The following is a 21,711-nucleotide window of genomic DNA, read 5'->3' as shown; positions in this document are numbered from 1 at the left end:
TGCCATAGACTAAAAAAATCTTGACAAGAAAGTTTAATTAAATTTTTTAACATTGGTGAGAGTTTTAACATTAGTGCAAAGTTTCGAGCGCTACAATTTGAAAATTATTTTCACACTTAGTGAAATTGTATATATAGTTAATGTTGTAAAGTCCATGCGATACATTAACCTCAAAAGCCGGACTTTAAATAAATTAAATACACTTATAAATAACAATATTTAGTGGTTGTTGAAAAAATATATATTAAATTAAAAAGAAAAAATATAATAAAAATTATTAAAATATCAAAATAATAAAACTGTTATAATGTTTTCAGCAAGATTAAAATTACTTGGTTGTGGAATAAGAGCAAGTAATTACTACACTCTAAAATATCATAAACAATTGGCAAAAAATTTACTAGTTCACAACGTTTGTGATTCCAAGTTAAGTATTAAAAGTATGAGCTATGGTACTTGTTATAAAAATTGCAGATTTTATTCCACCGAGCCTGAGCGATTGATAGAACCAAAAAATCCAGACGTTTTTGGAGAGATAGGCGGCAATCAGTATGAGAAAGTTGAGTTGGATGAGGCCGAGCGTGAGGTTGAGGAATTTGACAAGCATGAATCAAAGCTGCCAAGAAGACTGAAATTAAGTCCTGGTCAATATGCAAATTTAATAAAACAGCACATAACTCGCGGTGATTTAGATGAAGCGTTGAAGGTACTCGACCTGGTGAAAAGTAATCGTGATAAACCGACAAATTTCATGTATAATCTTCTCATCCGAGCGTTCGCAGTCCAGGGCAACTTAAAGAAAGCATGGAAGTTGTATAATTCTATGAAAAAACGAGATATGAAATTAACCGGGGCGACTTACACAAGCATATTAAACGCTTGCTCCAATTCCCGGCACACTGCCGCGGCTTTAGAGACCTTGGAGAAACTCCGTGAAGAATTTTTACTGAAAAATATTATGTTGAATGAAGCACATTACAATGCGATGGTAAAAGCCTATGGGTTTCACAATCGGTTGCTGGAAGCTTTTCAGCTGGTAGATGAAATGCTTGACAAGCGATTGACTGTCGGAGAGGCTACGTTCAATTCTTTATTATTCGCTTGTAATTCTGATAAGGAAGCAGGGTTAAAGCATGCTTTAGTTGTTTGGCAAATGATGCAAAAAAGAAAAGTAAAGCCAACACTGCTTACTTACAACTTGCTGCTACGAGGAATCAGAGAAACCAACCTGGGTGATCTCAAAGTTAATGATAAATTTATAGAACATTTTGATGATTGTCAAGTTCTTTTAAAAAATGACGGTCCAGGTGATTTGTTAGCTAGCCCTCCAACTGTCTCGTCTCTTGTTATCAATTCTATGCATCTACTTGAAGCACCGGAGGGCCAAGTTGGTGGCAAGAAGAAAAAAGAGTTCGGATCATCGGCTAGGGCGACTAAGTTAGTTGAGCCAAAAGATGTAAAAGATATTTATTTGAATGAAATTCATAAAAAGAACAAATTGATACTTTTTGGTGGGTACGATGGATTTATTGAACGTATGGAGCGTGATAATATAATACCAGATGTAAAAGCAATGACACTTTTGATGGAGATAGTACCAAATTCAGAGGCTATTGAAAAAAATCTCATTAGTTTGGCAAAAAGGAAAAAAATTGAACTTGATATTGATTTTTTTAACATGCTTATAAAAAAGAGAAATCGGCGAGGAGCTTTTAAAGATGCTAAAGTATTTAATTTTTTATTTATTATTTATTTTAATTATTAAAATTTTTATTTATTAAAATTTTCATATTTCAGGCTGTGCTTGATGAGATCCAAATCCGTGGTCTGATTCCAAACATTATTACTTGGGGAGTACTCGCTCTTGGATGTCATACGCGTAACGATGCTGTGGCACTTCTCGATGGTATGGAGTTATCTGGTCATGAGTTGAATGCAGTTATCGCTGGTACACTTATTGCCAATGCGACGATGACAAATCATTTTGTCTACATTCTTGATATAATGAATCTTTTGTCGAAAAAAGGAATACAACCATCTCCAGAATTATACGATATATTAGATAAATTTCAACAGAAGATATCAAAAATTGTTTTAAAAAAAGTGAGTAAAAAAATTTTTTCTTACCTATCATATTAACTATTAATGATATATTTTGTGAATTTCAGGTAAAATCAAAATATTCAGATGATTCACGTTACAAAATACTATATTCAAAATTCAACTTACGTTATACAAGTTTGCAAGAACAATTCGGGCGAGTTAAATGCGATATGAGAACAAAAAGATGAAATTTTGGAGTAAAAAATAAAATTACATAATTATATAATTAATTAATATGTACATATAATTTTTGCATTAAAATATTATTACAAAATTAAAAGATTGGATATAAATAACATTATCCACTTATTGTAAATATTTAATTAATAATTTATCTAACGCATGTACGGAAGCCGTGGATCCATCCAAGGACGACATCTTGGTCCAGTGATAACTCCTCGAGGCGGGCATGTGCCTCGAACACTTAATTTGTTGTAACCAGTAGGGCCAGTAGGTTGTGCTCCGCAGGTTTCAAGTGCCACAAAATCATCCACGTGAAGTGAAGGTGGTCGCGAGGTATTTGGTGGCCTCGATCGGAATGGATCAGCTCCTCGGCCAACTCCACCGGAGGCTAAACCACCTCGTGAACTGACGAATTGCGCGCGACCACGCATCGGGGAGACGAAAGGCATTTTCGTTTTAGCTGTAGGAACAGTCGGTGGCTTCTGAAGCTCGCGGTTATCACGAGAATTTTCTTCCTTTGTTTGTCCCGACTCTAAAATGTTGTTTGATAAAGTTTTGGAGCAAAGCATTTGCGTTGCACTGAATAAATTGAAATCTGCTGGTAGTAATTCAGTAGCTAGCGCTATCAAGTCAACAGTAGTTTCCAAGGTACCAGTACCACTGAAACGTTTTCGTGCTCTTGGTAAGAGCGATCTTGATCTCTTTATCGACCTTTGCGAGAATTGATTCAATAAAGCGTCAGGAGTCGGCAAAAGAGGCTCAAGCATCTCCGGAATCGGCTCTTTTTCATCTTCAGTTGCCTTTAAATCGCTAATTAAGTCAGAAGTACCAAGTACTTTTTCCAGCGGATGTGGCTCGTTTTTCTCCCACATGATCAAAGTCGCCAACTGAGACAGCCGGAGGTACAATGATCGCTTCGAAGATTTTCCACATGTTATTAAACTCTCCAAAAAGGCAACTGTAAGTGTCGGATTTATTTTCTTCTCTTCATCATCTTCCATTGTTGCAACATGTTCCAAGAATGATTTCAGCGTCCCTAGATTATTTTCTAAGCAGCTTTTCACATGATACAGACCGTAGTTGTGCTGAGTGAGTGATAAAAGAATATTTAGTGTGCTTTCTAAAACAGACGACGAATATTTAGTGGCATTGGCAAGAATTTCAATAAGGGCAGTGATAATAGACAGTAAAGGTTCCTTACTGGGGACTGAGTGTGTCAAACGAATCTCAAAAGGTTCAATATGTTCCTCTTGCATAATACTCAGAGTATAATCACAGAGTGTATTAAATATATCTAATATTTCAATTTGTACATTTATGTCTGTGGTACTTTTTAACGCCGTACACATCATATCAACCACTGGAATATATTTTTGATCTGACTTAACTTGTGCGCGTGATGTTGGACTCAGTAGAGTTAATAGCGTGGCTTTTACTGGAGCGTGAAGGGCTAAATCCCTCACAAGTGCCAGTGTTGGTCTGTGATTCTCTAATGAAGAAGCTGTTAAAATTCTGTCGAGAAGACACCGACCCACAAGCAGCGCAGTAGGAGCCGCCAAATCACTCAATTGTTTGCAAACAGTAGACAGTAGTGTCAACAATGTTTCATTCCAACTGGCACAGAGTAATCTCAAAGTTTCGGCGAGATTTATTGCTTGTGCTTGAAGATGAGCTGACCATAATTTTCTTACTCCCAGAGCACGAGCTGTGTCTTCGTTCTCTACCATGTCTTCGAGGTCCAAAATAGGCGGTAGCAGTCTTGAGAATAACTTCAAGCCAGGAATAAAATTACTTGGGCTGGAGGAAATCATTTTTAAAACTTCACCGAGCATCTGAGTCCAAAGAGATTTAGCGACGTTGCCTGCACCATCAGAATCTACTGCTCGGGTAAATAACAACAAGGTTTCAGCAACTTCGTCAGCTAGAAGACGAGTCGATTGAGTGGAGTTTGGTATCGCGTCTATCAGCGCGTAAACTCCTAGGAGAGGTACGACGGGAGTTAGATCTTTAAATTCAGTTCCCATACACTTTACTAACCGCTCCAAGAGAGCGCGAGTTAATTTTACGCAAGGAAGTAAAATAGATAACATTGACAAACCACGACGACCAGTAAATGATGCTCTATGAATGTATGGCTGCTGGTAAAAGTTTGTTAAACTGGTCATTACTGCTATCAAAGCCGTCAGACCGTCAGCAGCAAATAGTTGAGTTAAAGCGTTTCTGTGTTTCAATTCAATATACGCTTCTGTTGGATCCATGTCGCAGTTGGATGGAAATATCAGGTGATGAAGAATTCTGCAAGCCGTGATAAGTTCTCCGGGAAGTGTCGGCGCTTTGTCGGCGTATTTTCTAATTGTCGATACAAGTGTGAAGACGTCTCCGTGATTCCAGTTGCTGTTTGGCGCTGCAATAGTCAAATAAGATATTGCGTCACGTAATTTTCCCTGAGTGCGCGCTTCCTCGAGTAAAGACGCAGCACGACTTTGCAGGATCTCTACTTCATCTGAGTAACGGATCATGACGGTTATTAACTCGGCTACGAATTCAGACAACTCCCGGTTTGACAGAAGAGGAATTAAAATGTCAATAAAAGGGCCTTTGGATAAAACTTTAATTACAGCTTGTAAACCTTCCGGAAACGTCAGAAACGAGTGAAGTTTCTTCATAACTAGCCAATCTTGTGTCGATGAATTTTTTAGAAGAGCGAGACACTGAACAACTTGAATACGCCAGGCTATTTGCGCACCCAGGCCTGGTTTGTCGTATCTCAAGGCTTTGAGGATCGATCGAGTAACTTCTGACTCCTTGAAAAGATACCACAGACCATCTTCGGTGTCAGCTAAATGATTCAAAAATGTTCTTGTCGCTTTGATGAGACTTTCCGTTGAATCTGGAGACACTAGAATTAAAAAAATTCTCCGTATTAAACCGTAGTGGTGAAAATAAGATATCAAATGTTTCCGAGGGTTCCTATTATGCTCTCGTTCGAATTCCATTTGCATTCTAGCCGGTAGCTGTCTTTTTGGTTGAGCCATAAGTGTTGGAGCACAGACGTATGCTTGAGTCAATTCAAGTACGGCTATTTCTGTCAGTCCTACTTCGTTGATCTCTGATAACAATTCATAGACATGAATTTTTCTAAGTAGAGAAACCAGCGCGTACTTCAATCTCGCTAGTTTTGCCTCGTCTAACATTATCAAAGTCAGTTTGTATAGATTGTTATCTGACTTTAAAAATTTTTCAACAATTTTAGGGCTTATTAAAGCGGCGTCAAGCGCTCTTAAAGCTGCTAGCTTCACCGGCAAGGCGACGTTCTCGCGTGTACAGAGTGTCAAAAGTTTTTGTGGAGCTTCGACTTTTAAGAGAATAGATGCTCCATCTTCAAGAACACTCGCTGCTTCTGCTAGTCTAACTCCTACCTTGACATGGCGAACTTTGTAAGCTGGCTGAGGTTGAGCGCGTGCAAATTCCATGTCTAAGCCTGCGTTGACAATATCAGTGATATCCTGCAGGTCATCGTGGTCTGCTTGAAAAGAAGATCCGAGCAAAATGCAAAGAGTCTCGCAGCTATGCACAAAAACTTCTTTTTCCTGACCAGTTACATTGTTAAAGTTGATGACAGACTTAGCGAGAGATCTAATGATTTCCCGAGTTTTTTCAGCATTGTCTGCAGTATCTTTTTCAATTCCTCGAGGAGGCTTTTCAATATCCAGAAGATCTGGAAGTTCAATCATGTGAATATCTTCAGGAATATCGCAAGTAAAATCAACTGACGGCGGTGGTAAATCGTCGGCCATCAACTCTTCATCCGAAAGAATCGGTTCGAAAGGTTCAATGGCTTCAGTTGTCATTTCTTCAACTTCTCTTTCGGCTTCTTCTTCCTCAGCAGAAATAGACTCGGGACTAAGAGACACAAGAGATTCTGCAGGTGGTGACGAGGGTCTTTTGACCGGTTTCGGTGTCTCTTCCGGTGTTTCTTCAGACCATGGCTGGGATTCATTTTTATCCGGTTCACTTACCGAAACTTTTACGGCCGACTCAACCGTTGCTTTAGGAGCTGGTACCGGCTTTGGACTCGTCGCTGGTTCTGGTGCTGTAAAAGTAGCCGGCGCTTGTGAATGATTCTCAAAATACCAGTCAGGTTGCTGCTCAGTTGTTTGCGAAGTTGACGGTTTCGGCTCTTGTTCAGGTACCTCGACAGGTACTTCTTCTGGCGGTGGTACTGGAGTTGGGACTTCCGGAGGACTTACTACAGTTTTATTAAGACTTCCATACACCGCAAGTGTTATTGTAGTGTACCATCCTTTTAATATCAAACCGTCGGTCAATATTTGCTTCTTGTCACATTCTAATTGTATATTGACATTTTGTTTGTATTCCAAACCACCCAGAGATTCAAACGTCGGAGCACCGGGTTTGCTGTAGTTATTTACGAAGAACTCTATTTCAAATTGCGACGGGTTTGTAGCTCTACAAAAAAAAAAATTTGATTTATTAGTGAATATATTGAGAATAGTTTTAAATTTAATGAAAAAATTTTTTTAATTAAAAAAAATGAGTTTTAAATGAATTAGTTAAAGATTTTTTTTTTTTTTTTTTTTTCAATTTTTACTACTTTTGTTATTATATTATGTAAATTATAAACGATTATATTTATGACACTGAAGTTGACAAATATTAAAAATTTCTTTAGAATTTTATAACAATTAAATTATTACAAAAAAAATTAAATTGAAAAGTTTCACATGTGAAAATTAATAAAAATCAAAAATGAAAATTTTCAGAAGAATTATTTTATTGAAATTGATTTGTTAAAAAAATTTTTTAAATTAACAGCTGATCGCTAACTTCAGTATTATTTATATTTACCCCAATCGTACACCTCCAGGAAAATCGGCTTGAACTCTAGCTCCAAGAGGTATTATTCTTATTTCACTAATATAAACCGGTTTTATAAATTGCACAAGATCAAGATTAAGTTCCTATAAAAAAAAAATTAAAATTAATTACATTAATTTTTTTTTATATTTTTGTTTAAAATAAGTAAATATTAAAAAATAAATACCCCAGCTATGTCGTGTGAGAATGTGTCAAAGAATATCAACTCAACATTATCCATGTTGACAAAATTTTATTTTACAAAATTATATTTTCTATTTTATTAAAAATTATAATATTTATAATTTTATTTACACATATTATGTACTTTTATTGATAATTCATCAAATTCAAGCTTGGATAGTTTGTAGTTTGCAGGCTATATAAAATCAACTAAACCATCACTACAAAAATACAAATAGTAATTAATGGTTATGTTCAAACAGTTTTGTTTTCAATACGCGGTGAGAGTTAAGTCTGTTTATAACAAATTTTGTTTTCGCTGAGAAATCAATCCAAGAGACATCTATAACGAGAAAATACACGCTCAATGTGTTTGTGGTTGATAATAATTTCAATAGATGGCGTTAGGTGTTAATTATTATTTTTTCATTTCCTACATGAAAGTGAGGTAGACAAAAATAAAAAAGAAACTACACACGCATTATATATTGTGCTTCCATTCACCATTTTATTTCGCACACAAGGGAAAAAGTACCGGTTTCAAATATCCGGCATTTAAGTATTCTAACAATTATTTAATTGTTTAGTTAATTTAGATAAGTAAATTAATATAGCATTAGCTCGTACATTATTACAAAAAATACTCTGGAAAAATGGAGCAGTCTGAGGACAGTGATAGTGATGTGCTGAAAAAAATTTTAACAGAGGATGAGTTAACCCAAGTTTCTGATACAATCGCCAACAAGCTTAGGAAGTATTTCAATGAACATTTTGAGGAATACATTACAGCCAAAGCCGTTTTTCAACACAGCAAACAAAGTCATGGTAATTCATTTTATTTTTATTTATTTGATTTTATATTTTATTATTTATTCCACATTATTATTTAAATAGTTTATTAAAATGACGCCATTGTACATAGCAATTTATTATTTTGGCGGCAAATAAATGGTATAAAAAGAAAAACATCAAGTAATTTTTGTTTAATATTAAATATTTCTTGCATAGATTTATACTAAGTCATTGGATTCAGTTGTTTTGAAAATAATTAATCAATTTGATGTAAAAAGCAAAACGAAAATTATTGCTATAAATTGCTGATTATACATAAAAAAAAATTTACTTGAATTAAGTAAATAATTTTGAAGAATTTCATTTGCTTGATTTAAATATAAAAATTCTTAAGCTGAGAAACTTTTTTTTGGTTTAAATAATTTTACTTGACTTAAAAATTTTTCGTCCAAATTTTTTTCTTGAATCAAGTTAATTTTTTTTTCCGCATAGTTATAAGTAGCAAATAATTGTTGAAAGATCTGATGAGTTCCAAACAAAATAATCAATGAAAATAATTGATTCTTTAAAAATTATTGAAATTTTATTAATTTATGTTTAAAAAAATTAAATATATTTTTATTAATTCACATTGGTGTCTTTTTTTGTAATTACATTCAATAATATTTCATTAAAATGAATTTATTTTAATTTTTAATTTAATTTTCCAGAAAAGAAACTCGAGAAATTACAAAAAGATTTCAAAGAACGTGAATTAGATTTAGAAGAACACAAAGGGAAGCTAGAACTAACTGAGAATCACGTTAACGAATTACAATCAAAACTCGACGAAGCTAAAAATGAGATTTACAAACTACAAGAAAATGTTAAACGCTTGCAAAAAGAAACATCAGAATTTCGTCGTCAACGTGACGAGGCAGTTGATGAACGTAACACGTTGCAGATGCAGGTGGAACGTCGTGATCACGAGGTAGAGAGACTGCACACTGAAGTAACATCATTGTCCAGCCAATTACAGGCCGCCGTAACGGCGAAATGTCAAGCGATTGCCGAAGCTGAAGAAATTCGTAGCCGTGAAATGAATCTCGAGTACAAAGAAAAGCGACTTGACCAAGAGAGGACACTGACTGCGCAACAGATCAGTGCCTTGGAAATTGAATTGTCCAAAAGATCGATGGAGTTGCAAGCTACACGTGCCGAAGCATCTTCACGGGCTCTTCTGACGGATACGCGTCTCGCTCAACGTGACGAAGAACTCAGAATATGCAATGAAACCTTGACGCAGCTGCGTGAAGCTAATTCAACTCTACAGAGACGTTGTGATGAGCTTAACCAAAAAGTCGAAGATCAGCGGTCCCACGAGTTGTCGATGCATTCGTCGTACCGCGAGGAAATTGGTGCCCAGACTCGACTTGCTGATTTGTACAAGGGTATGGCTGATGAAGCTAATTCAAAGGCTGAAGAATTCACTAACGCAGTGAAAGAGCTCCAGGAACTTTTAGAGCAAGCTACAGAGCAATATGGAGCCCTTGAGACCGAATGTGGACAGCAGAAGCTTAATTACGAAGAATTGATAAGTCAAAAAGATGAAAAAATTGCTGAGATGACTAAAGAATTGGAACAAGCCAATGAGCTTCTTAAGAGTATTAAACAAGAACGATTAGATCAGGCCGTTGAACAATTAGCGCCAACTGCTGCTACTACGAGTCGTATTTTAAAGAAGGGTTCGAGTTTAACTCAGATATATACATCGCTGGTAGATACTGTTAACGAATTGACTGTCGAACGTGAAGAAAATGAAAGACTTAAGTCACAAATGGATGTTATTCTTCGGGAATTAGAAGAGCGAGCGCCAATACTTCAACAACAGAGAGAAGAATACTCAGCAGCTTTGTCAAATGTTTCAACTCTCACGAATCAACTAGACGAATTGTTAGCACAGAATAATCAGATGCAAGAGAGTCATGATGAAGCTAAACGCATCGCCAAACATTTGACTCGTGAGAATCAAAAGTTGAAGACTGAGTTGTCTGATTTAGCAAGACAGGTCTGTTTCTTGTTGAAAGAAGTTCAAGAAAGCCGAACTGGTAATACAGTTCCTATGAACATGGACAGTTCAATGAATGCAGATTTAGCCTCCTCAGATTTAATTAGTAAAAAACTGGTGACTTTTAAGGACATTGAAGAGCTACAAGAGACTAACCAAAAACTCTTAGCTGTTGTTCGGACATTGTCGTCAAGACAAGAAGAGATTGAGCGTGCAACTGATGATGTTACCAGCGGGGAAGTTAAGGAGAAACTTGACAGATATGCTGAACAAATTGCGGAAATGCAGGCGTCACAAGAGCGTCAAACTAAGATGGTTGAAAGTCTGATGAGACAAAAAGACATGTACAAGTCTATGTACCAACAAGCTCTTAATAAGACCGGCAAAGAGATTGATAATGAGGAAGAAGAACCTATGGAACAGGAAGAGAAGAATACCTGTGAAGGAGAAATTGCCGATAAAAATAACAAAATTGTTGAAGAAAACAAAGACAAGATCAAAGAGTTAGAGAGCAAATTGGCTGAGACGGAGATTAAGTTGAAACAGACTTCTGATGAGTATGAAATTTATAAAAAAGAAAAAGCTGCGCATGAACGAATGTTGGGTGAGGAGATTGAGCGGCTGAGAAAGGAGGCGGAGGTTAATTCTACGCGTTGCTGTCGGCTTAAAGTGCAGCTTGATTCATCTCAAGAGCGTTTCAATTTATTACAGGCTAATGTTGCAATTTACAAATCGCAAATTAAGTCATTAGAAGAGAGATGTGCCAATTATAGTACGACTATCGCTAAACATGAACAGAGTATTATTATGTTAAAAGATGACGCTATGTCTTCTCAAACACGCTTTTCTCGTGCTGAAGTTCAATTGGAGACTGTAATACGAGAGCGACAATTACTGCGTGATTCTGAATCACGGTTGTTAAAGGAGCGTGAGATGTTACATCGTGAAAGACAGACCAATGCATTACTTAAAGCTGATGTCGAGTCAATTAAGGCAAGTTTGGAACGTGTGCAAGCTGAAGGTCAGCTGAGAACTGAGATGAGATTGGATGACTCGATTCGTGAGTGTGCTGCGTTACGTCGTCGTCTACAAGAAGAGCAAGATCGCTTCAGAGAATTAACTTCTCATTTGGAAAAACAGTTGGCTACTGCTCAAGAGAGACTGGCTGAAGAACAAAGTCAGGGTGAACGTCTACGCAGTGATTTGGAGACAGCTCGCACAGCGCAAACAACTGCTGAAAAACGAGCAGATGAACTGGAAGCTAAATTAAGAGAAACAATCACTCAATCTCGGGCTAAGCCGATTACCGGCGATGAGAATTTAGCTAAGAGATTACAGGAGCTAGAGATGCAATTGGCAAGTGCTAATGCAGAAATCAGGTCGCTTACGGAACAACTGAAGACTGCACGGCAACAAAATCAGCAGTATGGAGATATTGCCGACAGTACAGAAGCGCAATTGAAAGATATGACAACTCAGTATGAAAAACAGAAGCGTGAATTAGAAACAGCACTGGAAGCATCGCGGAACGCAGTTTTGGTGTTGGAAAAGAAAGTTGCGAATCTGGAGAGTGAATTAACTCAGGCACAGAGTGGACAACAGGTCACTGATGCCGAGTTGAAGGAGAAACTCGCAATAGCTGAAGCTAAACTTGAAGAATTGGACGAGGTTAAGGGAGAATTGGAGTTAATGAAAAGCGACTTGTTGAGTGCGTCTCAGGCTGCCAAGGAAGCTGAAGAGAAGTACGCTCGAGAGATGCAACTTCATTCGGCAGACCTTCAAGCTCTGGCAAAACTTCGCGCTGATTCTGCAAATGTCTCGAAGACTATAGATGAATTGACTCGTGTTAAGAATGTAGCAGTTGAAGCACTTGAGGCCGAACGCTTGGCGTGTCATGAACGCGAACAAAAGCTTCAAAGTGATATAGAAGAAATGCAGAAGAGAATTGAAGATCTTGATGCCCAAAATTCACTGCTGCATAATCAAGTCCAGGAGCTGAGTGATCGGACTGCCATTATGCAGAGTAATAGGTCTTCTTTGGGAGGACAAGACTCTATGGATACTAGCTTAGACTCGAGCGCGATGAACCGAAGTTTAACGGGCGTTGAAGAGGATTCCAAGTCAGCTGAGCAGTTGTTGAGAGTTATGAAGTATCTGAGACGTGAAAAAGATCTTGCGATGACTAAATTGGATGTTTTGAAGGCTGAAAACTTTAGACTTAAATCTCAAGCTGAAGTTGCTGAGAAACGACTCAAGGAAAGTGAAATGTTGCTGAGTAATCAACGAGAGCAGTCTGAAATCGAAGTTGTAACAACATCTAAGCACGCAGATTTATTGCGCAAAGTTGAAACACTTAACGCCATTGCGGATTCCAACAGAATTCTCCGTGAAGAACGCGACTCTCTGCTTGCTAAGGTCACGGAGTTGGGTAATCAGGTAGCAACTTTATCCGAAGAAGTAGTACCACTCCGAGAAAAGGCTCGAGATCTTGCTGGAAAGAACGAAGCGATGATTCAGGAGAACTCTAGCCTGAAGAGCGAAGCTACGCGTTGGAGACAGCGTGCAAACACTCTTGTGGAACGTGCGAACAAAGCGAGTCCTGAAGATTGGAGAAGACTTCAGACGGAACGAGAAAATCTCAGCAAATTGTTGACCTCCGAGCGTGAGACTCATGCAAAACGTATGGAAGAGTTCAATGCCTTGAAGACAGAGAAGACTAAGTTGGAAGAAAAAACTGCCCAACTGCAAAAACAAATTCAGAGTCAAAGTGAACAATTGTTGAAGGTTACAGAGGAAGCACGACAGCTTGGTCAAGATTACAGTCAAGCTATTGAAGATTCAGCGACTTTCAAAAAAGATCTCGATCAACTTCAGAAAGAATTGGGAGATAAAGAAGCTGTGCTGGTTGATGTCAAAAATAAAGAAATTCAAATTCGTAAAATTGCCAAGAAATACAAGACTCAGTATGAAGAGCTCGCGAAGACCATGGAGGAAGAGAAAACAAAAGCAGATGAAAATCAAGCGACAGCTAGTGGAGAAGTGTCTGTTTCTGAAGAGCGTGAGAACCAGTTGCGTGAAGGTCGTGAGGAGTTACGTCGACAGAACCAAGAATTGACGGCAAAAATAGAGGAACTGACCCAGCAAATAACTGCCGTTCAAGCTGAAGCTGAATCTTTGAAAGCGGAAATTGAGGCTATGAACAAAGCGAGTTTTGACAAGGAGGAAAGAACTAAACAATTGCTAAAGAACGCACGTACAAGAATTGTAATGTTGACAGATTCAAATAAAAAGTGCGAGAAGGAACTTAATGAGTTGAAAATGAAATGTGAGTCGGCCAGCAGTGATTCAGATCCGAATGAACATGATGCCAGACTTGCTGCATTGAAATCACAGTTGGAAGGACGTATTACGCGATTGGAACATGAAAAAGCAGAAGCCAATTCTGAAAAAGAGACACTTCTTCAGCGAGTTGGTCAACTTCAGAGACAGTTGGCTGCTGGAGTCAGTGGAGTTAATGTAACTGAACCACCTACTGCAAATATAAAACCAATGTCTGCACGTTCTGAAACTCCTTTGGCCAGCATTCGGCCCATGAGCGTTGTCGTTCAATCTCGTACAGCTGCAGTTTTGCCGACAACCGCGAATAACCCAGTACTTGTTGCACCTCAACAACAGCAACAAGTCGTTCATACAACAGAGACCAGTTCGCCTACTAGCAGCCACACCGACTATCAACCTGCAAGCACAAGTAGTTCCGTCCAACAGCCGTCTAATTTACGGCAGCTTGCAGTCCAGCCTCAGCTGAGCGAGTCTGCGGAATCTACACAGCGGGAAGAACCAGAGAATATCGAGAATATTAGTCAGCAACAGCCTCAGCAGCAGGCTCAACAGCAACAGCTTTGTCAGGCACAACAACCTCAGTCTCAGGCTCAGCAGCCACAAGACCAGCAGCAACAGCAACAGCAGCCTCAAACCGTTGCTTTGGTGAGTCCAAGAGTCGAGCAGCAGCAACAGCAACAACAGTCTCAGCAGACAAGTAGTGAGCAGCAACAGACCATTGCAAGCAGCTCAACGCCGTCTGTGAGTACATCGCAGGCTTCCAGCGGACACAAACGACCCCGAGGACTAGACACTTGTGCTTCTGGGTCAGGTGTTGTTGAAGGAACTGAGCACAGTAGATCCGAGCAATTGCCAAGTCCAAAAGTCAAGAGAATTCGTACGCAAGAACTGGCTTCAACTGCGACTACCAGCGGTTCTGATGTCGAGTATCAAGTACCGACTTCCAGCCAACGAGATCAAGATGAAGAAGGCGAGGAAGGTTGTATCGTCGTAGTAGATTGCGATGAAGGCGAGGGTGGTAGCCATCATCAAGCTCAGGAGGAAGAAGAGTTTGATAACGATCCGTATGAAGAAATGGAGGAGGAAGAAGAAGACGAGGATGAGGAAGAAGAAGAAGAAATGCCCTACGGAGTTGAAGCTGAAGTTGAAGGTGACAACAATGAAGTGGAAATAATTCTAGAAGATGATTCAAGAAATGTGGAAGTACCTAGACAAGCGCAGCCAACTATTCCAACTAGTCAGCCTCCGCAGCAACAGTCTGAAGCCATCAGTAGTGCTGGACCAACAGGAGAACCTTCAACCTTTGTATCGAGATCATCTCGCGGTATTGCGCCGATGCCGAGGCAACAACAGCACTTTTTACTCCCACAGCAGGGTTACGAAGACGGCGGAGACGATAGTATCGTTCCTAGTACTCCAACTCTTTTTGTACCACGTCGTGGTGACGGCTTTGGTGAAGCTGTCAGCTCACCCCAGGTTCCTCAAGGCCGATTTACCTTCGGTGATTCGGCACCGTCATCAACACCGATACTGGCTACTCCTACTGCCGTTAATGTGAGGACGATGTTCGCACCTTCGGGCTCTGGAGTCGCTCAGGGGGTTCAAGAAGGAATGGATGACACGAGAATGGACTTGACGCAACTGGAAGACGGAGGAACTGGACGCAGTGTACCAACAACGCCACTTCAAGTGTCACCAGCCGCAGAATTGCCTCCTTCGACTAGTGGACAGTCTGAGGAACAAGAAGCTCCGGTTTCTGGCACTCCGCTGACAGCCCCGAGTGATGCGATGGAAACTACTCCAGTGCCGAGTATTAGAGTAACTGATCAGGAGAGTGAACAGATGGAAGCGGTTCCAGGGTCGAGTACTGCGACGACAAATGATGGAGTCAGCTCAGAAAGCGACCAACAGGCTGCTGAAATTGCAGCTTCCGCAACGGTTGGTAATGTTGACGATGATTCCATTGATGTGCCTGCCGACGAAGAAGACACCGAAGAAGAAGGTCGGGAAGCTGAAGCCAGTCCTTCTATTAATACAAGACAGAGGTCCATTGCAGCAGCTGCCGCTGCATCTGGTACTCCGGCTTCTGGTACTGCTGATGCACGCGGTTCACCTGCCAGGAGGTCTAACAGGACATTTCGTGGCACCGGTCGCGCTGGAAGACCTACACCAATCATCTGGGACAATAGTCAAGGAGCTATAGGTTAGTGTATTTATTAATTAATCATTAACTAAGGTAAAAGTCCCAATTATTGACTGGGGTCTAAATATTGACACCCTAAATTATTTTTAAATATATTTAATCATCTGTAATAAAAATAACTATCATACAAATTTTTATTAAATTCTAAATAATTAAAAAATTGAAAAAAATTACTGTCAGTTCAAAATATTAAATATTAATTTAAAAAAAAAAAATGAAGTTAGCAGTAGCTCATCAAACCAGTTTATGAACGTTTAATTTCTTAACAACTTTGGTTAAAAAAGCATTTTTTTAAATGCCAAGTTTAAATTAATTTCTTCGTCTAATAATATGATCTTTTTTTTTTTTTTTTAATTAACAATATATGAAATATTTATAAAATTAAGTAATCGAAATTAATTGTATGCTTTATAATATTTAAATAACGGGTGTCAATAACTAGTTCATAATTTTTAAGTTGAATATCATATCGACAGCGCTATGATGCCTTTTTTTTTTACTTGAATCTAAAAAATTTACTGTAAGAGTTTGAACTCTTCTGATTAAATAAATTATTTTTAAATTAATTTTTCTATTTTTAAAAATAATCAATCATTTATGGAAATTATTATTAATAAACTTTAATAAAATTGATTACTTAATAATAAGTTTCAATAAATAAGAATAAGCAGATGATTCGACATATGCGCAGTATAGGTGTCAATAATTGGGGTGAAGGTATGTCAATAATTAGACCAATCAGTTTTTTAATCTGCCAATAATTGGTGTATCCGAATAATCTATTTAATTATTTAAAATTAATTATTAAATATCACTGATTATCATTTTAAAAAAGAAAGTGATTAGTAAAAACATTACATGAGACATTACCACAAACAAAATTCAACGATATTGATATTTGATTGCTTAAAAAAAATTAAATCATAACTTTGTCTCTAATAGTGTCAATAATTGGGGCTTTTACTTTACATTTTATTATTATTAATCATTTTTCTTTCTACTGAAATTATATTGTTCATTTTATTTATTTATTAATTTACTTTTATAGGTCAATCGAATCGAGGTCATCCAGGAGGGATAAGGGGAGTCAACAATGAAGTAGCACGTGGTCGTGGTTCTCGTGGCCGGCGTAGCATGCGTCCCACCAAGTACGGTTATCCTCGTTATTAAATAATTAATTAACAAACTAAGAACATGAATTCAAGCTCAACAAAAAGGTTTAATGTACTGAAGAATCTACAGTACGATACGTATTTATAATTATGATTAACGAAATATTTAGATTAAATATAAATATATAAATATATTTTTTTTTTTAAATGTTATCTTGACGAGTTCGTACAAATAGAAATTGTCATTTAAACAACCAGAATAAATTTATGTTTAAATTTATTTTAAAACAAACATTTATTTAATAGTGTGGATCATTCCAAAAATTCCATAAAATTAATATGTTAATATTAATTAACTGACTTTTTATATTAATAATATTAAAAAAAAATTTTTTTTCATTTTATGTATTAAAGTTTATGTGCGAATATGTAAGATAACTTGCTGTGTTTCAAGGAATAAACCTTATGTATATAAATAATACAAGAGTAATTTATTTATAAACAATTTTAATTTACTACAACCTATAGATTTTATAATTTATTACTGATAAGTAGTGTTAATTGTAAGTCAAAGGAATCACCAATAAATTAGTGTCAACTCGTAATAATCAGGTTTGTAATTAAATAATTTTATTAATGTAACTTGGAAATACACTTGCAGAAGCGCGATAATGATAATGATGATAGAGATGAAGATAAATAATGATACAACTTAAAGTTTTGAATTTACATTGCTGGCAAGACATTGAAGGCAAGCATCCAAATTATAAAATGAAACATGACAGTATAACAGGTACATTTCATTTTATTATTGAATTACTAATTTACTATTCATTAAAAAAAAAAATTAAATTAATAATTTATAATATCACATTACTTTTTATACACTTAATTTACAAAATAATTAATACAAAGCGTATTTCTTTTCAGAGCTTCCCAGGTCGCACATGCTCAAGTGGCGTTAATTCGTGTGCAAACAAAAAAATTACTAGCCGGTCTCATCATAATAATTTAATCTATTTGATATAATAATCAAAAACGGCGACATGAGGGCGTCAATGCGATCTATTTGGGCTTATTGCCAAACATTTTATTGCACACATACGAAGATATACATATGTACCACCCGTGGTACATAATAAAATATCCTGGTATTTATGTTGAGCCGTCATCTGAAAGTGATTCTTCTTTACACTTACACTGTACATTTACTATTAAACTAGTAAGCAGTAAAAATTATTTACAGGCATACACAGACACCCACAAAATGTCTCACGATTTTATAAATATGATATGTCTACAAATGTATTTTAAATACTTGTAAGAAATATCAAGAATAATATTAAATAGTAATAAATAAATTAAAAAGTCAAGTTATCACAGACATAAGAATGTAATTTTTGTAATCAGCAGAATAATTAGTAAATTAAATCACTGATTACCCTAATTTTAATTTAATAAATTCCAGATTTAAGACACAACAGTAATCTGCGGTCTTCGGGTTTCTAAAGTCTCTCTTTGGGTTCGATTAGCCGGCTCGCAGCTACAATTGTGATGTTGCTCAACGGAGATCCGTTTGAGCGAGGTCTTTTTAGTATCAACGCTCCGGAATTGAACATCGAATTCCTCGAAGTAGACTGAACCTTCTGCGGGCATGCAGACCAGCTCAGGAGAAGGGCAACACCCGGAATGTCCATCGCAGCGACGTACCACCAGGTAAGATGGGTGATTTGGTGCTTCTTGAGAATGTAACAAACCTTGACTGTCCATCAAATCTTTCAGGTGATAAGCACGCGGTTGAGGTTCCGTGCAAATGAATTTCCTGGCGCGTTCTACCGCGGGAAGCCGCAAAGCTGACCGTGGTGAGCTACCTGAGGTACGATTCTTCCGCGTTGTTGACTGGTTACTCAGAGTCTCTTGAATCTTACACAAAATCGTGGTAATTAAAATAATTACCCGAAGAACTTTAATGATATTTTTAGCCATTTTTTATCACTGCACTGTTTGTTTGGAGAAACTTTTTCACCAGCACGTGAAGGCTGTCGGTAGAAGTGGTTGCAAAATAAAGCGTGGAGTTGACTCTCGACTGAGAGCTTCTTTCTGGTTGATCGAGTATTTATACATTCGCGTTCAAGCGTCCCTTACCTCATACGTCGCTCACTTCTGTACATGCTGATGCAGAAACATCTCCATAATCTTCGTTTGATTCATTGTTAGTTTTTTTTTTTATTTATCCGTTCACCTCACTTTTTTTTATTGTTATGGTGAATATTTATCTCGAAATTAAGCTCGAGATCGTCATTGCGGTTTTTAAGTTTCCCATTTTATTATTAGCATTTTTATTATTTATTAATTATCAATATACATCAACCCTTGCTATTAATAATTATAATTAGCAACGCTTTTAAAAATAAAAATAAAAATAAAATTTTTGAAAAAATTAATTTTTTCTTCTCATTAAAAATTAGTAACTAATTATTAATTACTCATTTTCAGTAAGAAAAAAAAATTAATTTTTCCAAAATAAAATTTTTTAACTTGTGATTAAATTTTTTCATAAAATTTTTTTGCAGATAAAAAATTATTTAAGTGATAAAGTATTTAGTTTTTATTTATAAAATAACTATTTCTCATTTTATGTGACTAAAAAAATTGTTATGATCAATTTAAATATCTAAATTAATTTTAAACCAATTACGAATAAAAGTAATGATGAATTTTAAGTGAATGCATGATATCATAGTGTTCTATAAAGTCTATTGTTATCAAAAACTAAAATAATTCTATTGAATTATTTAATTTTTAATTGTTTCCATTTATAAACTGCGATAAATAATTTTTTAACGAGAATAGAAAGTTTTATGGAAAGCAAACTGGACCGACTGTCATGTGCGATCATACAGTACCTACGTCATTGGGAATTCCCGTAGTAACATCAAGGATACATTGAACTTGTCCCTTTTACGTCACCTGAATCTTCAACGACCGATGATTTTTTCCAATATCGTAATTGTTTTACATAAAACTTAAATCCAATTATCCTGTAAGTACGTACGTTAAAATTTAGTTATGATGAATAAATTAGCGATCACGTTAAATGAGTGATCAAATTGACGTCAAACCGTTTGTGCGTGTTATCAAAGCGATAATGACTCCACAGGAAGTTACAGATTCTATCAGGAAATATTTCAGTTACGAGGTGACTTTGAAGCTTAAATATTCAACAATTTGGTCTATTAGGGCACTTATTATTTCTTCCTCGAGTGAGTCATTTTTATTTCACACCTCTGGTATCACGCGTAATCTCCGTTGATTGAGGAAAATTGTTTGCTACAGTTTTATAATCATTACGTAGATCTCGCGTGTAATTTATTACATTGAGACAATTAATTAGTATTTAATTATTTACTTCTATTTTTAGATTACACGGAAGATAGAAGAAATAACAGAATTCTTTATTTACCATTTTTAAATGCTGTAATTGATTGTCTTTATCATGATAAATTAAAAAGACTAGCAAGCTTGCAGTCACCATGTGACTGCTCTGACTTGTGAACTATAAATGAATGAAATTTTGCTTTATTAAATAATGACTTTTGTTAAATTGCACTGTACTTTTTTATCTATTGATGTTTTCAAAGATATAAGCTCATCCCGATGTTACACTCATCAAGAGCTTTCATTTGAGTACCCACACGCATTTTCATAGATTTTTCATATATAAATATATATAATATATATAAATATATGAAAAATTGATGTGGGTACTTAAATGAAAGCTCTTAATGAGTGTAACATCGGGATGAACTTATATCTTTAAAAATATCAATAGTTCACAAGATACAAGGTCATTTCTTGATTATGTATCTTAGAGTGTGCCAAAATGTAACTTCCGTGAAGAACCTTTTAAAATTGGAATTTTGAGTTCCGCTTTTAACAGGAGCTGTGTTTGGGCATTTCCTGAGATATTTTGGGGAGAGACGATTTATTTGATTTTTATAAAATTTTTAACAGCAGATTTAATTGGGCACTTCCGGCCAAATTTTGAATTTTCAGCAGAAATGCCCAAACTAAGCGTCTGCTAAAAAATTCTATGAAAATCAAATAAATTTTCTACCCTCAAAATATCTCAGAAAATGCCCAAACACAGCCCCTGTTAAGAGCGGAACTCAAAATTCCAATTTTAAAAGGTTCTTCACGGAAGTTACATTTTGGTACAGCCTAATGTATCTAGAGGTAGAGCATTTTCGAATGCAGCCTAATTACTTATCATCATAAATTGACTATTGGTGAGAATTATATAAAACTATGAAAAGGTACAACTCTAGGTCAAAACTTTTCCAACGAAACCAAATTTAACTATAAAACCAATTTCATCATATAAATACACTAGCCACAAAATTTTATTATTCTCTTAATAATATAGATTAAAAAATTGAAATTTTTTTAATTAACATTCATTATTCTACTTATAAAAAATCAGGTAAGTGATTTTTGTATCTTATAAACTTAAAAAAAAAAAAAAAATCTAATTTTTAGATTTTCAATTGAGAGAATATACAGACAACAGGCTTTTAGTAGAATTGCCAATTGATAAATTAGTTGTTATCTGATGATGTGTACTTAAGAATGCTAGTAATGGTAGTTATAAAAAATGATTCATCATCAAGGAATCGGGCTATCAAATTTAAACGAAATGATAGAGCCAGACTATGTGACAGACGATCTAATGTGTGTTAATATCCGAGTTCTATGACGTCAGCTGTCACTTTCAGATTCTGTAAAATATGTAATATTTTGTTAAAAATTTTAACGGTACATTGGAAACATTGACTTTTTCACAATTCTATAAATTATATAATATAATTTTT

General features: G+C 36.2%; 4 protein-coding genes across 5 annotated transcripts; 2 read left to right on the top strand and 2 right to left on the bottom strand.

Annotated features, from left to right (window-relative positions):
- The first annotated feature begins 168 nt into the window (after positions 1–168).
- LOC141537251 (pentatricopeptide repeat-containing protein 1, mitochondrial) lies at positions 169–2,383 on the top strand. The gene is made up of 3 exons (XM_074258156.1): positions 169–1,726; positions 1,798–2,103; positions 2,169–2,383. Exons 1-3 carry the CDS (start codon positions 308–310, stop codon positions 2,289–2,291), a joined length of 1,848 nt encoding a protein of 615 aa, XP_074114257.1. The 5' UTR covers positions 169–307; the 3' UTR covers positions 2,292–2,383.
- On the bottom strand, positions 2,304–7,567 carry Vir (VIR_N domain-containing protein). 2 transcript variants are annotated; one of them, XM_074258050.1, is made up of 4 exons: positions 7,352–7,567; positions 7,156–7,268; positions 3,488–6,756; positions 2,304–3,406 (listed from the first exon to the last, which is right to left on the bottom strand). In XM_074258050.1, exons 1-4 carry the CDS (start codon positions 7,403–7,405, stop codon positions 2,439–2,441), a joined length of 4,404 nt encoding a protein of 1,467 aa, XP_074114151.1. In that variant the 5' UTR covers positions 7,406–7,567; the 3' UTR covers positions 2,304–2,438. The 2 variants fall into 2 exon arrangements, with proteins under 2 accessions (XP_074114151.1, XP_074114101.1); XM_074258000.1 differs by having other exon boundaries at positions 2,304–6,756; positions 7,352–7,566.
- Positions 7,568–7,856: 289 nt separating this feature from the next.
- On the top strand, positions 7,857–17,132 carry Mgtor (nuclear basket protein megator). The gene is made up of 3 exons (XM_074245555.1): positions 7,857–8,172; positions 8,850–15,728; positions 16,777–17,132. Exons 1-3 carry the CDS (start codon positions 8,001–8,003, stop codon positions 16,896–16,898), a joined length of 7,173 nt encoding a protein of 2,390 aa, XP_074101656.1. The 5' UTR covers positions 7,857–8,000; the 3' UTR covers positions 16,899–17,132.
- A 316-nt stretch (positions 17,133–17,448) lies between these two features.
- Positions 17,449–18,941, bottom strand: LOC141529133 (uncharacterized). The gene has a single exon (XM_074245569.1). The coding sequence runs from the start codon at positions 18,824–18,826 to the stop codon at positions 18,311–18,313; it is 516 nt and encodes a 171-aa protein (XP_074101670.1). The 5' UTR covers positions 18,827–18,941; the 3' UTR covers positions 17,449–18,310.
- Positions 18,942–21,711: the final 2,770 nt, after the last annotated feature.

The sequence above is a fragment of the Cotesia typhae genome, unplaced genomic scaffold, assembly GCF_013202065.1.
Source record: "Cotesia typhae breed Kobodo isofemale line unplaced genomic scaffold, CoteBio_Ctyphae contig_11, whole genome shotgun sequence".
NCBI classification, from domain to species: Eukaryota; Metazoa; Arthropoda; class Insecta; order Hymenoptera; family Braconidae; genus Cotesia; species Cotesia typhae.
This window is presented reverse-complemented; position numbering and strand designations above follow the sequence as displayed.

Bases quoted from the DNA above. Each gene is read 5' to 3' on its own strand.
- LOC141537251 (XM_074258156.1), top strand. From the start codon at position 308: ATGTTTTCAGCAAGATTAAAATTACTTGGTTGTGGAATAAGAGCAAGT. The intron at 1,727-1,797 runs GTATTTAATTTT...TTCATATTTCAG, and splicing joins GAGCTTTTAAAGATGCTAAA to GCTGTGCTTGATGAGATCCA. The intron at 2,104-2,168 runs GTGAGTAAAAAA...TGTGAATTTCAG, and splicing joins CAAAAATTGTTTTAAAAAAA to GTAAAATCAAAATATTCAGA.
- Vir (XM_074258000.1), bottom strand. From the start codon at position 7,405: ATGGATAATGTTGAGTTGATATTCTTTGACACATTCTCACACGACATA. The intron at 7,269-7,351 runs GTATTTATTTTT...TTTTTTTTATAG, and splicing joins TCTCACACGACATAGCTGGG to GAACTTAATCTTGATCTTGT. The intron at 6,757-7,155 runs GTAAATATAAAT...TTTTTTTTGTAG, and splicing joins CCTGGAGGTGTACGATTGGG to AGCTACAAACCCGTCGCAAT.
- Mgtor (XM_074245555.1), top strand. From the start codon at position 8,001: ATGGAGCAGTCTGAGGACAGTGATAGTGATGTGCTGAAAAAAATTTTA. The intron at 8,173-8,849 runs GTAATTCATTTT...TTAATTTTCCAG, and splicing joins ACACAGCAAACAAAGTCATG to AAAAGAAACTCGAGAAATTA. The intron at 15,729-16,776 runs GTTAGTGTATTT...TTACTTTTATAG, and splicing joins CAATAGTCAAGGAGCTATAG to GTCAATCGAATCGAGGTCAT.
- LOC141529133 (XM_074245569.1), bottom strand. From the start codon at position 18,826: ATGGCTAAAAATATCATTAAAGTTCTTCGGGTAATTATTTTAATTACC.